The following is an 18,439-nucleotide window of genomic DNA, read 5'->3' as shown; positions in this document are numbered from 1 at the left end:
CTTTCATTTCAGCCAGACAAGAAGAGCAGGAACACAGAACTGGGTACAATTAGAAGGATGCAAAAACAGTGGAACTGCTGCACTTGCCTTCCCACAAAACTTAATATTTCTATAGAGATTTGTAGGAAGCCCCTAAAGGCATGATTAGTATATACAAAAGGGGTTTAAAAAGTTTATGGAAAAACAGAGTTCAAAGATAAAGTGAATTTTTCATGAACTGTCTCATAGATACACTAAGAAGTGATTGACTTACATTCAAAATAAAAATAGTACAGACAACCAGGGAAAACTGCCCACGAGCAAATACAAATTCCTGAATTTAACTTTTAAAAATAAACCTTCAAATTATAGAACAGCATGATGTTTGATCAACTCAGTGTGATTAATACAATGAAACACGACAGAACACTTCAAACAACCTTAACCTCAGTTCCAGTCACAGCTGCAAGGAGCTCACAGCATCTCTGTGCATCTCTGCAGACTGCATACTTGGATCTTGACAAATGAGCATCTTCCTGTAGAAAGTTAGTCAAGAAAATCACAATGTATATAATACCATAATATGTGCTAACCACACCTTGGAAATCTACCCAGGCTAACTGCAGAGGAAAAAAATTGTATTTAAATTTCATAAGAAGGCTAAGAAATGGAATGAAAGAGAATAGAATCGATAAAGTAGGCTGGAGTAAAATCACGATAGACCGGAAATGAAAGCAGTTAGGCTGGATTCTACAGGCAGTGCAGAATGACACGAAGAACACTTCAAAAAGCTTTACCTAACAACAATGTTTAAGGTAAAATTAGGGACGGAAAAGGAAAAGACATTTTCTAGATGGGGAATGCTATTAAGCAATTCTGGCTAAAACATAATGAAGACAGTTCTGGGTGAAAACTGCAGGATCCTTCACTACCTTTCCTAAAAACTCTAAGATAAAAAAGGAGCTTCAAAAAGGTAAAAAATGACTAGATGGCACAACACTATAAAAGATGGAGAGTCTCATACCACAAATTTCAAGAGGTATTAGTGAGAAACAAAGAGGATTCAGGCAAGGCTCATGGTGGCATGGATCCTAACCCCAACTCCAAACCTTAGAATGCACTGGGCAAAGAAAATAAACTAAAACAGACCAAGAATTCCTAATAATACCGTTCCTCATTCTTGGGAGAGGCAGACTGACAGCATAAATAGGAAGCCCAGAGGAAAGCAAAGGAAAACTTACTGCAGAAGCCTCCCCCACCTTCCCAGGGCTTCACAAGAGTGAAATCACCAGGTATACCGTTCTCCGGGGAGCCACAGGAGAGGATTAGAAAAGGTGACCCCATAAAAGCAGCAGCAGGGCTGTAGGCCACTGAACTAAAACGCGGTACTGCCCATGTGAGTCCTCCCCCCTCCCTCCGGGCTTCTGGAAGTACACAGAGCACCTCTGCCTTCACAATACAGCCAGTGGGGGGTGCGGGGTGAGGACCACAAACAGCAAAAAATGGCAAAGTGTTAAAGAGCATTCACTTACAATTTTTCAAAGCAACAGCAGAGCAACTCTGCAAACATGCCTAAGGAAAAGACGTATCTCAAATGTCACACTATATGAGAACTTAACAAAAACACAAACTCAAGAAAACCAGACTACCAGGAACGGTAGATGAAACACAGTGCGCAGCGAGAAGAAAGCAGAGACAAAAGAAACTGAAGACCAAAACAAAAGCAACAGTGTTAATATGTCAGATATAAAAGGAACATTACAGACAGAGCTAAAATTCAAGTGAGAAATTCTATTTAAATGACTTAAGATAATCTTGATAAATATGTACAGAGGAAACTTTAAAAAAAAAAAAAAGATTAACGCCAAAAACCCAAGTTGTGGTCAGCATCTACTGTGTATTCAGCTTCAACAATATGTTGGCCTTCAGTGTCCAACTCCTGTGTTAAACCTCAGAGTCAGAGTAGTCAGAGCTGGTAAAGCCAGAGCCAAGACCAAGGTGAAGCAGGTACTTGCCCAAAAGGTGGCGTGCTTCTGAGCAATGTGTCTAATGTCAGTGGGCTCTATGTCCCTCTCATGATTGACCACAAAGGATTATGGCTTGTGTTAACAGATACTTCTCGGCTTGCAGGCCTTGATGAAGAAAACTGGCATGTGGCAAGGAACTGAAGCTCTCAGCCCAAAAACTACTGAGTGTGTTTGGAAGCAGATGCTTTCCCAGTCAAAGCTTCAGACGAGCCTGCAGACCTAGAGTCAACAAGTTAACTGCATCCTTGTAAGAAACTGAAGTAGAGGGCCCAGCTAAGTGCAGCCTAAATTGCTATCCCACAGAAACTGTGAAATCAGTAAGTGTGATCTGTGCGAGCCACTAACTTGGAGGGATAATAGTTCTACAGAAAACAACTAGTGTTGATTCCTCTTGAAAGCTCCAAGCATTAGTTTCTTAGAGGAAGAGAACTCCAAAAAGAATCAAAAACATTTTAAAGTACAATTTTAGAAAACGTTTCTGATGCAAGGAATGCAATGTACAAGTCAAAAGGACACAATCAAGTCACCTATGGTAGTGGGGAATGAAAATCAGGCTGGCTTCAGATTTTCCAGATCAACATTCGACGTCACAAAATAGTTATTACGCATATGTACAAAGTTGTAAGGTACAGAAAACAACTGAGCAATGCTTTCTACAGCCTATGTATCACAACGTACAGGGCAACAAGCAGTCATTCCCAAACATGAAAGATAAAGGATTCTACAGTCCAATGGCCCTTTTTTAATATCTTTATTTTATTTGAAAGTTCAAGTTACACAGAGTGAAGGAAAGGCAGAGAGAGGTCTTCCACCCGCTGGTTCACTCCCCAGCTGGCCTCAACGGCCAGAGCTGCGCCGATCCAAAGCCAGCAGCCAGGAGATTCTTTCAGGTCTCCCACGCAAGTGCAGGGGCCCAAGGATTTGGGCCATCCCCTACTGCTTTCCCAGACCATAGTGAGAGCTGGATCAGAAGTGGAGCAGCCGGGACTCAAACCAGTGCCCATATGGGATGCCAGTACCACAGGTGGTGGCTTTACCTGCTACGCCACAGCGCCTGTCCCAAACGGCCCTTCTTAAACTATTGATGGTAAAATCAAGCAATGGATCAATAAATAAATGAGACAATATGGTAAGTACTGAATTAATGGTTACAGAAAAACTAATTACTATAAATTCTTACAACTTACAAAATCTTGGACAGAGGTTGAAGAATAATTCTACTAATTTATAGCAGGGAATCAATACTGTTCAAAATGAGAATATGGACATAAAAACACAATGACTCAAACATCAAAGGCTTTTATAATACTTTTATCCTATAATTAAGGCAATTAACATGCCTTTTCACAAGAAAAATTTACATGAACTTCAGCAAATCTTCTGGTTTTCTTTCTGTTACATTTAACTGAAAAATAAAACATTACATACTTTTATAACACTTCTGATGTTTACAGAGAATTATCTATTTATGAATGATGGACTTGCAGGTAATTTTTTGGAGGGAATTTCATGTTTTCCATGCCATATTATATAAACTGAATACCATTTACATGGAAAAAACTTGCTATTTTTCAGAAAAAAAAAACTGACAATACAAGAAGAAGTCAATAATGAAAGACTGAACTGGGAAAGGATACTGAAAGTCTCACGATATTGGCAGAAAGATTCTTGTACTGGGACAACTCAACCTTAGAGGTTCCATCTATGTTAAGTTTCTAAGATAAGATCTCAGACTTGAGGTTCCATCTGTTAAGTTTCTAAGATAAGATCTCAGACTTCCGTCTAATAAAAATCTTTACTACATGGAAGGGCCAGCATTGTTACGTAGCAGGTAAAGCCACTGTAACGTCACTGTGGCACAGCAGGAAAAGCCTGCGACTCTGGCATCCCACGTGGGCACCAGTTTGCGCCTTGGCTTTCCACTTCCGACCCAGCTTCCTGCTAATGCCTTTGGGAAGGCTGCCGAAGATGGCCAAGTGTTTAGGCCTCTGTACCCATGTGGAAGACCCAGATGAAGCTTGTGGCTCCTGGCCCTTGCAGGTATCTGAGGAATGAATCCGCGGATGGAAGATCTCTCTCTCTTTCCAAACACTAACTCTGCATCTTTAAAATAAATAAATAAATCTTTACAGCTGAAAACAGTTTTCTATTAGATGCTCTCCAATTTACAATAATTCATCTTATGATTTTTCATAAGCTATGTGAAGTGATACACATTCACTACAAACTGTATTCTGAATTTTGATCTTTTTCCAGGAGAGCAATACATGGTAGGAACCTCTCTCGGGATGCTGCAGTGGCTGTAGCTCTGGCAGCCCCACAATCTCCAGTGAACCAACCAGCCTGTACAGCACTGCCAAGGTGTGATGTGTAGGTTTGGTGCACTGAATACACTTTAACGTATTTTCACCTTATACTTTGTATTATATTTAGATTATATGTTTTAATTAATGTTTAAAAAATTCCTAAACATTTTAGGTGCCATCATTTCGTATCTTATTCCTTCAATACTTATTAAGATAAATAAATTTTGGGGCCAGCGCTATTGCATAGGTTAAGCCTCTACCTGTAGTCCCAGTGTCCCATGTGGGTGCCAGTGTTTCCAGTCCCAGCTGCTCAACTTCCAACCCAGTTCCCAGCTAACGGCCTGAGAAAGCAGAACATGGTCCAAGTGCTTTAGCTCTTGCCACCCCATGGGAGACCTGGAAGAAGCTCCTGGCTCCTGGCTTCAGATCAGCTCAGCTCTGGCCGTTGCAGCCATTTGGGGAGTGAACCAGCAGCTGGAGGACCTCTTTCTCTGCCTCTCAAATAATAAATCTTTAAAAAAAAAAAAAAAACACATTTTTAAAACTTTATATCTAACCTAGCTAAAGTTTATTTGCTACATAAAATTCCTAATTCTTAGAACTAAAATATTATTTCAGAATTCTGAGAGTACTGACTTTCCTAGATAAAAACTTTAATACTACTTTGTAGATTGTATTAGTCTAAAATCAATGAAATTTGAAAATTTTAAAAATATTTGGTTGAAAAGAAATCTTCAAAATTAAAAGTGATACAAATTGATTTGAAATACATTCTGACACTTTTGATATGGTCATCCCAAATATTTTATATTACATGTTTTAAAATAAATAGTACTAGGCAATTGTATAGAATGCTACAATTTACAGTCTAAGTGTTATAATATTAATTTTGTTATTTCCAAAATAATCTTACAATCACAATTTTCCATTAAAGGACTGTGACTTCATTTAAAAACTAGAAATTGTAGAAATAAACATTATTTCAAAATCTATTATAATCAATACAAAATAGATTATCAAACTTTAAAGATTTATCACATAAGCATATTCATCATAATCCTCTTTAATAACACAAAGCTACATTTTCAAGTAAACAACTAAATCTTTTCCATTTTTTCCCTCTCAACCATGAATAAAATGTTTTAGTATTCCAACACACATTCAGAATGTGGCAGTCATAGTTCTGGATTCCTCTTTGATAGTAACCATAAAACCTCAAAGTCTTTTTAATTGGCTCCTTGACTAAGACCCAAAACTTTCTACATAAACACTTAATGCTATATTTACAGTAATAGGAAACAGCAGAGGTTAAGGCAATGTAAAGATAAACAAGCTGTAATTGTATTAATAGAAACATTTCCATAGATTTTGACCACAAGATGGAGATAAAGTAAATGTATTTTCATATTTCAATAGTGTATAATTTTCTTTAAGCTATTTGAAATAACTTGGCTCACAATGAGAAATATATGCTGATCTTCAAGATGAACAAAATCGAAATCACTTCATGTGTGATCAATTTTAGTTGTCCCCAAAATATTCTTTTGATAAAAGATAACAGAGATGAGTACAATGTTATTATATTTCTAGCCATCTTACACAGGAAACTGCCAACACTGAGATGGTTTTAGAAACAGCAAAGATGCTGCTGCATATTTCTACACTAAAGCCATGCAAGAGAATTTTCTACAATTTACAGAAATGATTGATGTCTGCAGCGCCAAATGTGGTGGCCATGTGTAGCTACTGACCATTTAAAGCGGCTCACTAGGCTAATCCTCCACCTAGCGGTGCCAGCACACCGGGTTCTAGTCCCAGTCGGGGTACAGGATTCTGTCCCAGTTGCCCCTCTTCCAGGCTAGCTCTCTGCTATGGCCAGGGAGTGCAGTGGAGGATGGCCCAAGTGCTTGGGCCCTGCACCCCATGGGAGACCAGGAGAAGCACCTGGCTCCTGCCATCGGATCAGCGCAGTGCGCCGGCCGCAGCGCGCCAGCTGTGGCGTCCATTGGAGGGCAAAAGGAAGACCTTTCTCTCTCTCTCTCTCACTATCCACTCTGCCTGTCAAAATAAATAAATAAATAAAGTGTGGCTAATACTACTAAGAGAATGATTTTTAAATTTTATTTAATCACAGCCAACTTAATATTTAATATGTATCAAAATTCAATGATTTTCAGATAGTAATTGATAAATCCTGAATTTTTAAACTAAATTATAAATAATAAATAAGGATTCTAATCATTAACTATGGAGATTTTTCCATAATCATGAGAAAAGATAAAAAAGTTCAATATAACTATACGGAGGAAAAAAAATACTGTACATTAAAAGAAATGAAGACATAGCATCCTTCAGAGGCTAAAAGAACATGTATTATCACAATATGCAAATCTTTTTAAAGTGTATCAGTAACCTTGTGAATTCTCATATTTGATACAGAAATGTACTTGAGGGGCTGGGACGGTGGCTTAGTGAGTAAAGCCACAGCCTGCAGTGCCATCATGCCATATAGGTACCAGGTAGAGTCCTGGCTATTCTACTTCCAATCCAGCTCCCTGCTAATGCACCTGGGAAAGCAGAGGAAGATAGTCCAAGACCTTGGGTCCCTGTACCCACAAAAGAGACCCAGAAGGAGCTCCTGGCTCCTGGTCAGCCCAGCTCCAGCCATTACAGCAATCTGGATAGTGAGCCAGTAGATGGAAGCTTTCCTTTTCTAAATCTTTCAAATAAACAATAAATCTTAAAGAAAGATGAAAAAATGTACTTGAGTACTCAAAACTATTTGAAATATCTGCATATAAAATAAACTCCATATTTATCAATTCTGCAAGTCAAAGTCTAAATAATATTTTCAACAATGGAAAAAAATTAGCTTCCTCCTAATGCATTCTGGGAGGCAGCAGACAATGGTCAAAGTATTTGGGACCCTAACACCCACGTGGGGAACCCCAAGAGTTTGGGGTTCCACCACTTCAGCCTGGCCCAGCCCTGGCTACTGCAGACATTAGGAGTAGATCTCTCCTTTTTCAAGTAGATGAAAATAAAAATAATAAACATTAAATAAAAACAAAAAGAACCTGAGAGTTGTCACCAAATAACTCTTGAAACTGTCCCAATGGCTGGATTGTTCTGACACAGGTACCCTGACTTTAAAAACAGATAAACAAAAGGATATTTAACTTTCTGTAGTTTTAGAAGTAGGATATGCTGATTTGCAATAAATAATAAAAATCAGCTTTTGTTAATCAGTCACACTGTACCAGAAAATTTAAAAAAAAAAAAAAAACAAAAAACAGAGCTTCTCTTTCAGCAGATCTACCCCAGCCCCAAAAGAGCTCAATTAATTCTCCATGTGTTGTATTAAAACTGGACCCCTAGAGGGCAACTGAGCTTCAGTTTTAACTTCACAGCATACTTCATTTCCTTACCAGTCTATAGATGCCATGATCTGTTTCCTTACACCTTGGAACTTCTTCTTTAAGATGAAAGTAGAAAGAAGAAACCTGATACATTTCATCCACTAATGAAAAATACCAATCTGGAGTACATTCCTTAACAATTACTCAAAGATGAAGACTATGATACAAACATATTCCTGAACAACAAGGAATATTTGAATGCTAACACTGTAAGGATCAGTTAAGAGACAGGAAACACATATTTAACAAGACCGCTAATATAAATACTCTGCATAACTTTACATTCATTAAGAGACATGTCCATATTGTAAGAGAAAAAAAATCCAATTTCAATCACAATTAACCCTACATAAACTATCTAGTATAACTCACTCATTACATGAAAACAAAAGTTCCTTTAGTGTCAAAAATATCAAGAAGTTTCCCCACTGTCCTAAGCTACTTCCTATTTCCTGAGATAAGTTGTCCCCCCCCGCCCCGGAAGAAAGCTTTTATTTAAGGAATACAAACTTCATGCATTTCATAAGTACAAGTTAGGAATATAGTGATTCTTGCCACCATACCGGCCTTCCCACCCACACTCCCACTCCTCTTCTCCCTCTCCCATTCCCAGTCCCATTCTCCACTAACATCGATTTTTTATTAACTTTATAGACAGAAAACCAACTCTATACTAAGAGTTCAACAATTTGCATGAAGAAAAAAAAAACCTGCTCAACAGTTAAGACAAGGGTTGTTCAAAGTCATTGCATCTTGAAGTTAATATCGTTTTAGAAACTTAATTTTTAAAGCAGCACCCAAAAATGAAAGATTTTGCGAGCATTTAGACATTAAATTAAAACTCTGAGGACAGAGGTCCTGCATGGGAAGTTGGTGCACAGTGACTCCTGTTGTTAATTTAACAATTAACACTCTTACGTATGACATAAGTGATCACCCGAGGCTCTTGACATGAGCTGCCAAGGCTATGGAAGCCTTTTGGATCCACTAACTTGACAAGGCCATAAGCAAAGTAGAAGTTCTCTCCTCCCTTTAGAGGAAAGCACCTCCTCCTTTAATGACTGCTTCTTTCTACTGGGGCCTCATCCATGGAGGTCCTTCATGTAGGACAATTTTTGCCACAGTGTCTTGGCTTTCCATGTCTTAAATGCTCTCGTGGGCTGTTCAGCCAGACCAGAATGCCTTATGGGGCTAATTCTGAGGTCTGCATGCAACTTAAAGTGACTGTCATTCTATAAGTCTGCTGTGCAGGACTGCGTCCCATGTTGGAACATTCACTCCTTTTTAATCCTTTTTAATTCTATTATTATTACAGACACTTATTCTTATCCATATGATCCCTTTAACACTTCAGATGGTATTTTTACTACCCAGCTTAAAGGGATTTGGGGTCCCATGGCAAGTTTTTAAACTGTACAATTAGAAGTAAGTCCATAGGAATGTATGCAGAACTATACAGCTTTACAGTAACAAACTTCATACAACTCATAATTACAACTTTAGGAACATGGTGATTCTTCCCACTGTACACACCCTCCCACCCATACTCCCCCCCTTCTCCTCCCTCTCTTATTCCAACTCTTATTTTTTACTGAGATCTATTTTCAATTTACTTTAGAGGTGTAAGTTTTGATATTCAAACAGACCCACACAAAATACTGACATAGCAAAATAGTGTTTGTGTTTCAATAGCAAAAATTAGCTAGCAAAGCTGCCAATATACAACAATGGTATTTTAGTTTCTCCCCTTTTAAAAAATCTCAAAAGCTGAGAAAACAAGTCTAAAATATATATATTAGCAGGTAGCCTAACAAACAGCTGGGAATCTCCCTGGGTAATATAGGATTATAATAATAATTTGATGATTTTTAAAGCCATGTTTTTGAAAACAACCCCAATTCTATAAAAACTCCCATTTGAGTGCATAAGTGCCTCTATTTATTCTAAAATATGTACTCAATCTCAAACAAAGGTGAAACTGTCGATACATAGCTGTTGAATGAAATGTGTACATAGGTACAACCACGCAAGCCTTTCCTTCCTTATCCACTGTGCTGACAGAAACATCATTTTGGTGAGGACAGAGAACACATGAACATGCAGGCTAAGACTCCCCCACCACAGTAATTTTCTTCACTAAATTTATAAACTAATTATTCACCTTATATTCAGGAATCTCAAGTGATCACAAATCAACCTCTGCTCATTTGGATTAACATCTATGAAATTTCAGAAATCATAGAAGACACTGATGGAATATAGTAGAGAAAGGACAAGGTGTCAGGGTGGGTGAAGTTGGTTGGCTATAAGGTCATAAATGAGAGTAGCCGTAGAGTTTACAGAATAAAAAAGAGGTCAAGGCTTAAGGAAGCAAGAGCACATGTAGGTTCATCATTTCCTCCAGAGAGCTAAGAATCCTTGGCTCACTCGAAAAGAACTTGAAGGCCAGTATAGATAATTTGGAGTTCAATCTACAAGATGGAAGATAAAGGTGAAAAAATAAATATAGTACACAAATAAATTAATAAAATAAAATATAGCACACAAATAAAATAAATAGCACACAAAAATAGCACACAAAAACCAAAAGCAACAAATAACACAACCGAAAAATTAAGACTTTCTATGCAAAAGCATGTTCTAGGTAATTAATTATATAAAGTTACGAAAAATGAGTTAAATCCATAAATTCTGCTGCTCTGTGCAGATTTAAGTAGAAATTATATTCCTTAGGCTAATCATTCTTTTTAGGATTTATTTTATTTATTTGAAAGACAGAGTTACAAAGAGAGGTAGAGACAGAGAGAGATCGTCCATCTGCTGGTTCACTCCCCAAATGGCCACAACGGCTGGAGTTAAGCCGATCTGAAGCAAGAAGCCAGGAGCTTCTTCCGGTCTCCCACCTGGGTGCAGGGGCCCAAGCATGTGGGCCATCCTCCACTCCTTTCCCAGGCACATCAGTAGGGAGCTGGATTGGTAGTGGAGCAGACGGGACTTGAACTGGCGCTCATGTGGGATGCCAGCACTGCAGGTCTGGGCTTTAACCCACTACACCACAGGGCTGGCCTCCTCATTATTTCTTAAACATTTAATTCACCTTGGGAGCTTTGAAAAATATATACTGTTCCCTCTCCTTGTAGAGAAAAACTTGTGCTTGTTATAATATATATAATATATGAAATATAAATATATAAAATATATAAATATAATAAATCTCTTGACTTGTTATAATAAATTTATTTTTTTAAAGATTTTATTTATTTGAGAGGTAGAGTTACAGACAGTGAGAGGGAGAAATGTAAAGGTCTTCCTTCCCTTGGTTCATTCCCCAATTAGCTGCAACGGCTGGAGCTGCGCCAATCCAAAGCCAGGAACCAGGTGCTTCCTCCTGGCCTCTCATGTGGGTGCAAGGGCCCAAGGACTCGGACCATCCTCCACTGCCTGCCCGGGCCACAGCAGAGAGCTGGATTGGAAGAGAAGCAACCAGGACTGGAACTGGTGCCCATATGGGATGCTGGCACCGCAGGCAGAGGATTAATCTGCTGCGTCATGGTGCTGGCCCCTGTTATAATAAATTTATAATAAATTCAGAAAATTCAGATGTGTAGTGAAGGTTGAAGGCTATCAATCTAGTCTGAGGGATGAAAATCAAATGTACTTCAATCAAGAGAGCAAAGTAATGGTTCTTCCAACTGTAAGACTCTGAAAACTTTAATCTCATCATCTAAATATATTTGACCACAGAGGTTTGGAGAAAAAGAACACAGAAGAAACTGCCTGACATGTTAATCATTGACACACTGAGTAAACAGATTAAATTTCATTACTAACCCATGGTTCTCAGTTAAAGAGCTCCTTAATATATGCAACCATATAAGTTGACTTTATCAACACAGTTTTCTGAGGACAAAATCAAAGTAACTGGATAGATTTTTCACACTGGTATACCAAAAAGTATGGCTAGTCATACTTTAATAAGATCAGAAATCATAATTTTCTTTTTTTAAAAGAGTATTTATTGTTGATTTATTTGACAGGCAGAGTGACAGAGGAAGAGGGAAAGACAGATCTTCTATCCACTGGTTCACCCCACAAATGCCTGCAACTGGGTCAGACCAAAGCCAGGAGCCAGGGACTTAATCCAGGTCTCCTACATGGTTGCAGGAACCCATGCATTTGGGCCATTTGCTGTTCCAAAGCACATTAGTAAGAAGCTGCATCAGAAATGGAAGTGGGACTCAATCCAGGCAGTGATATGTGATATGAGGGTGCTAAGCAGCAGTCTAAGCTTCTGTGACTGAACGTCCATCCCAGAAACTGTCATTTTCAAAAGTTTGAATTTTATGAGCTAGGCATAAAATGGAGATAGGCAAAACACAGAAAATAACAATATTTAATTTTATAATAAATCCTGACACAATCTAGAGTTCAGTTAATGTCCAGCTTCTTTTACAGGTTTCGAATTTACTGGTCTAGTTCAGTTTGCAGCAGAGTGATGAGAAGACCAAGCAAGGGCTATAACTGTAACTGCATCGCTAAGTACTGAGTTGGAGTAGAACTGTTTCTCCTCCTGTAATAAAGATGAGACCAGGTAAAAGGCTATTGTTACCTAGAAACTCAGAATGGAAATAAAATCTCTATAAAAAAAAACTCACGGATCAGGACAGGTAGTATGGTGCACGAGGGTAAGCTACTGCTCGTGATGCTGGCATCCCACACTGGAGTGACAGTTCAAGTCACAGTTACTCTACTTACAATCCAGCTTTCTGCTAATGAGCTTGAGAAGGCGGTGTTAGATGGTATAAACGCTTGTCTCTGACACCTACACGGGAGACTCAGATAGAACTCCTGGCTTCAGCCTGGCCCACTTCTGGCTGTTGAGGCCACTTAGGGAGTGAACCAATGGATAGATCGTTCTTCCCTTCTCTGTCACTCTGCTTTTCAAATAAGTAAATAAATCATTAAAAAAATACAAAGATCCAAACTAAAATAGTGAGACAATGTTATTTCAGAGAACTGGGTTCTAACCATGTTCTCATCATATACTTGATATTAACCTGACCTAAGGCTAACCAATTGCACAGTATTTTACATATATCACATTGGAAGAGATGCCAATTAAGGAGTCTGCCCATCCCTTTAAATGTATGCAACACTTGGTTCTCTGCCAATGCCACTGACCAGGGAAGTGTAAATGTGGGGTTGAACTATGGAAATACTTTCTAAAAAATAGACGTTCAGAAAGTCAAGAATAAGCTGAACTTGTGTATGATGCCCTGGTGATCTTGTAGAAAGATATGTCCCAATAAGTCTACTTTAGTCTTCTCAAATCAGACTTTTCTTAAGCTTTGATGGTAAAGATATCTGAAACAAGACAAGACATGTAATAATACAGATTCAAAGTTAGAACTGTTCTATGTTTTTGAGTTTGGCTGTCATTAGCACCGAAGTTATAAGGTTGTGGTAAAGAAGCAATAAGATGAGAAAGTTCAACATAAATTACTTATGCATTTTAAAGGTAAAGACAAGTTATTACAATACAATGTAGAATTTTAGCCAGAGCCATTACACAAGAAAAAGAAATTAAAGGGATACAAATTGGGAAGGAAGAACTCAAGCTATCCCTCTTTGCAGATGATATGGTTCTTTATTTAGGGGATCCAAAGAACTCCAATAGACTATTGGAAATCATAGAAGAGTTTGGCAAAGTAGCAGGATATAAAATCAATGCACAAAAATCAACAGCCTTTGTATACACAGACAATGCCATGGCTGAGAAAGAACTGCTAAGATCAATCCCATTCACAGTAGCCACAAAAACAATCAAAATAACCAAAGACATCAAAGATCTCTACAATGAGAATTACAAAATCTTAAAGAAATAGAAAAGGATACCAAGAAATGGAAAAATCTTCCATGCTCATGGATTGGAAGAATCAATATCATCAAAATGTCCATTCAGTTACACATTCAATGTGATGCCAATCAAAATACCAAAGACATTCTTCTCAGATCTGGAAAAAATGATGCTGAAATTCATATGGAGGCACAGGAGACCTCGAATAGCTAAAGCAATCTTGTACAACAGAAACAAAGCCAGAGGAATCACAATACCAGATTTCAGGACATACTACAGGGCAGTTGTAATCAAAACAGCATTGTACTGGTACAGAAACAGATGGATAGACCAATGGAACAGAATAGAAACACCAGAAATCAATGCAAACATCTACAGCCAACTTATATTTGATCAAGGATCTAAAACCAATTCCTGGAGCAAGTACAGTCTATTCAATAAATGGTGCTGAGAAAATTGGATTTCCACGTGCAGAAGCATGAAGCAAGACCCCCTACCTTTCACCTTACACAAAAATCTACTCAACATGGATTAAAGATCTAAATCTACAACCCGACACCATCAAATTATTAGAGAACATTGGAGAAACCCTGCAAGATATAGGCATGGGCAAAGACTTCTTGAAAAGACCCTGGAAGCACAGGCAGTCAAAGCCGAAATTAACAATTGGGATTGCATCAAACTGGAAAGTTTCTGTACTGCAAAAGAAACAGTCAGGAGAGTGAAGAGGCAACTGACAGAATGGGAAAAAATATTTGTAAACTATGCTACAGATAAAGGATTAGTAACCAGAATCTACAAAGAGATCAAGAAACTCCACAAAAACAAAACAAACAACTCACTTACGAGATGGGCCAAGGACCTCAACAGACATTTTTCAAAAGAGGAAATCCAAATGGCCAACAGGCACATGAAAAAATGTTCAGGATCACTAGCAATTAGGGAAATGCAAATCAAAACCACAATGAGGTTTCACCTCACCCTGGTGAGAATGGCTCACATTCAGAAATCTACCAACAACAGATGCTGGCGAGGATGTGGGGAAAAAGGACACTAACCCACTGTTGGTGGAAATGCAAACTGGTAAAGCCACTATGGAAGTCAGTCTGGAGATTCCTCAGAAACCTGAATATAACCTACCATACAACCCAGCCATCCCACTCCTTGGAATTTACCCAAAGGAAATTAAATTGGCAAAGAAACAAGCTGTCTGCACCTTAATGTTTATTGTAGCTTAATTCACAATAGCTAAGACCTGGAATCAACCTAAATGCCCATCAACAGTAGACTGGATAAGGAAATTATGGGACACGTACTCTATAGAATACTATACAGCAATAAAAAACAATGAAATCTGGTCATTTACAACAAGATGGAGGAATCTGGAAAATATTATGCTGAGTGAAATAAGCCAGTCCCAGAGGGACAAATATAATACGTTCTCCCTGATCGGTGGCAACTAACTGAGCACCAAAAAGGAAACCTGTTAAAGTGAAATGAACACTATGAGAAATAGTGACTTGATGAGCCCTTGTTCTTACTGTTCATGAACAACTTAATACGTTATCCCTCTTAGTATTTTTTTGTTCTACTTAATACTATTGGTTGAACTCTTTAATTAATACACATTTATTCTTAGGTGTTGAAATTTAACTGAAAAGTGATCCCTGTTAAATATAAGAGTGGGAATCAGAGAGGGAGGAGATGTACAATTTGGGGCATGCTCAACCGGACTTGCCCCAAATGGTGGAGTTAGAAATGTGCCAGGGGAATCCCAATACAATCCCATGAAGGTGGCATGTACCAATGCCATCTCACTAGTCCCAGTGATCAATTTCAGTTCACAACTGATCATTCTGATAGGTCTAAGAGTCAAGGGGATCACATAAACAAGACTAGTGTCTGCTAATACTAACTGATAGAAAAAAAAGGGAGAGAACGATCCAACATGGGAAGCAGGATACACAGCAGACTCATAGAATAGCAGATGTCCTAAACAGCACTCTGGCCTCAGAATCAGCCCTTAAGGCATTCGGATCTGGCTGAAGAGCCCATGAGAGTATTAAAGATCTCTGCAAGTGAGATCCCAGTGGAAAGAACAGGTCATCAAAGAAGGAGGTACCTTTCTCTGAAGGGAGGAGAGAACTTCTACTTTGACCATGGCCTTGTCTAAATAAGATTGGAGTTGGCAAACTCAAAAGGCTTCCATAGCTTTGGAACCCATGACAAGAGACTAAGGTGATTATTGACGCTATAAACAAGAGTGTCAATTGTTAAGTCAACAACAGGAGTCACTGCGTACTTACTCCTCATGTAGGATCTCTGTCCTTAATGTGTTGTACATTGTGAATTAATGCTATAACTAGTACTCAAACAGTATTTTACACTTTGTGTTTCTGTCTGGGTGCAAACTGTTGAAATATATACTAAACTGATCTTCTGTATATAAAGAGAATTGAAAATGAATCTTGATGTGAATGGACGGGGAGAGGGAGCGGGAGAGGAGAGGGTTGCAGGTTGGAGGGAAGTTGGGGGGGGAAGCTGTTGTAATCCATAAACTGTACTTTGGAAATTTATATTCATTAAATAAAAGTTAAAATATATATGTACTAACCTAAGAAAAAATACAGTAGAGTAAAACTAATGGGGTTGATTAGTGGGGAAAAAAGGCAGCCTGACAGTATGAACTCTGAGGTTGTATAAGCAGAAGTCAATCACCATTAAATTAAGAGAATTTATCTGTAAGTTGCTGTTCAGCTGCTTAGCCATTCTTATACCAAAGAAGGCTTTTCTTAAGCTTTAGGGACTTAAAAATGTTTAATTTAAAAACCTGAGAAACATAGAATCAATTTCTCTAGAGAATATAAGGAATAATATATACCTTCTGTTAGCTGTAGAAACAGGAACAAAGACTTTTTCACAATGAACTCTGAAGAAACACTACACTGCAGTCAATGTGCATCTTCCTACTGCAGCCTGACACTTTAATAAATGTCAGGAGTTTTGCGACAGCAGTCTGAGACGGGGTGTCCTTTTAGCTCTGACAAACACCGCTGTAGGCCACTGTCAATGAACCACAGCTTCTAAGTTCTTAATTAAAAGCATAAAGAAATCCAAAATTTAGAGAGCAATCTGCCAAGGTATCTTGTATTATTTTGCAAATCCTATTTGTATAAACTGTTTCTGGGAAGGGAGAAAGAAAGGAGGGGGAAATGAAGGGAGGGGGATCAAAGGACACATGTCAGATGCTGATTCCTTACTAGAGATCCAAACTGCACTTGTGCTTCAGGGGTCACTTTCCCCCTACATTTATTTAGGAGGCAGACATCCCCCCCCACACACACAGTTGAGAGACAGAGAGACCCATCTACTGGTTCACTCCCCCAAATGCCCCCTGTCGATGGCTAAGGACAGAAGCTGAAACACATCTAGATCTCTCCTCTATATGTGGCAGGAACCTAATTACTTGAGTCATTCCTGAAGCCAGCTGGGAACTGAACCCAGCTACTGCAATATGGGACGCAGACATCTTAACACTCTCCCTCTCTCAGGTTTTTAAGGGACTCCAAAATCAGCCTTATTCCCAGTCTTTATTTGCCATTATCCCCTCAACACACCACTGGTTTCCTAAAGCCAATTTCCTTTCTACTATATAAACAAACTATGTCCATTCTCACTCGCCTCTGAGCCTTCAATCCTGAGCCTAGGGTCTGAAATTGTTAAATTTTTTTTTAATTTTAGTTTTTAACAGATTCAATGTGATTGGCAGATACAATTCTAAGAACATAATATTCCCTTCCTCCCTCCCCACCTTTAGTTTTTGAGATAACGCTTTAAATTTACATTATAGCAAAAAGGCTCAATACTTCACTAAAAAGTTTAATAAGTAAAAAGCAAAAAGGTCCTAGTTTAGTGGAAATGAAATGTTTTTCTAGCTTCCCTATAGGTACCCAAATTATTAGCCATATCTTGAGATCTATCTGATACCCATACATTTCATTAAGTCTCATCTTCCTGAATTAGCATTCACTGAATTTTATTTTCTCTAAATGAATATACAGGTATTTAATTTTAACTGTTCAATGTTATAACTATTTTATGTGCCTGGTTTGTCTCTCATCACCCACACAATGTTGTATTTAACAGCAAGTTTTGAGATTCTACTCTGCCTCTACAGCATTTCTCACAATGTGAAAAATGTAATAGGCATTCAATAAACTTTTAAAAGAAACACTAGCAAACTTAAAAGGCAATACTATTTAAAAAACTGAAAATTTTAAGGAGCACCTAAGTTATCATCAGATAAATGAATAAATTGTGTTATATTTCCATAACAGAATATTAATCAGCCATAAAAAAGAATGAAATCCTGTTGATGTGGAATAAGTAGGAAGCTAGCTAGGTATGATGAGCTGGAACTCTTGATCCCTGCACAATGACATTTAACTGTCAATTTGATATGCTCACCTTCCCAGGATTCACTTGTCACACCTGCCAAGGCACATGTTCACACCCTACCCTGATTGCACAGGGATGACACTGTGGCACAGTGTGTTAAAGCTCCAGGCTACAGCCAGCATCCCATATGGGCACCGGTTCGAGCCCCAGCTGCTCCACTTCTGATCCAGCTCCTGCTAATGTGCCTGGGAAAGCAGGGGAGGATGGCCCAGTGCTTGGGCCCCTGCACCTGTGTGAGAGACCCAGAAGATGCTCCTGGCTTCAGATTGGCTCAGCTCTGACGGTTGCAGCCATTTAGGGAGTGAACCAGTGAAAGGAAGATTCTGTCTCTGCCTCTCTTTCAAATAAATATTTTTTTTAAAAGTATGCACTTATTTTATATTTCACCTAGGA

At 38.5% G+C, this 18,439-nt stretch overlaps 1 protein-coding gene across 5 annotated transcripts in view; it reads right to left on the bottom strand.

Annotated features, from left to right (window-relative positions):
* CMC1 (C-X9-C motif containing 1) overlaps window positions 1–18,439 on the bottom strand; it is a 73,501-nt gene that overhangs the window by 23,502 nt on the left and 31,560 nt on the right. The window contains exon 1 of one of the 5 annotated variants that reach the window (XM_089331196.1): window positions 1,221–1,518. The exons of the other annotated variants lie outside the window; for them this stretch is intronic. Coding sequence (XP_089187322.1) covers window positions 1,221–1,503 — 283 coding nt within the window. The 5' untranslated portion in view covers window positions 1,504–1,518. Of the gene's footprint in view, window positions 1–1,220; window positions 1,519–18,439 lie in introns of those variants that run through there. 5 annotated transcript variants of the gene reach the window in all.

The sequence above is a fragment of the Oryctolagus cuniculus genome, chromosome 4, assembly GCF_051225735.1.
Source record: "Oryctolagus cuniculus isolate XC-2025 breed Fujian yellow rabbit chromosome 4, ASM5122573v1, whole genome shotgun sequence".
In the NCBI taxonomy this organism is placed as follows: domain Eukaryota; kingdom Metazoa; phylum Chordata; class Mammalia; order Lagomorpha; family Leporidae; genus Oryctolagus; species Oryctolagus cuniculus.
The sequence above is the reverse complement of the archived record's forward strand: the minus strand, read 5'-3'. Positions and strand labels throughout refer to the sequence as shown.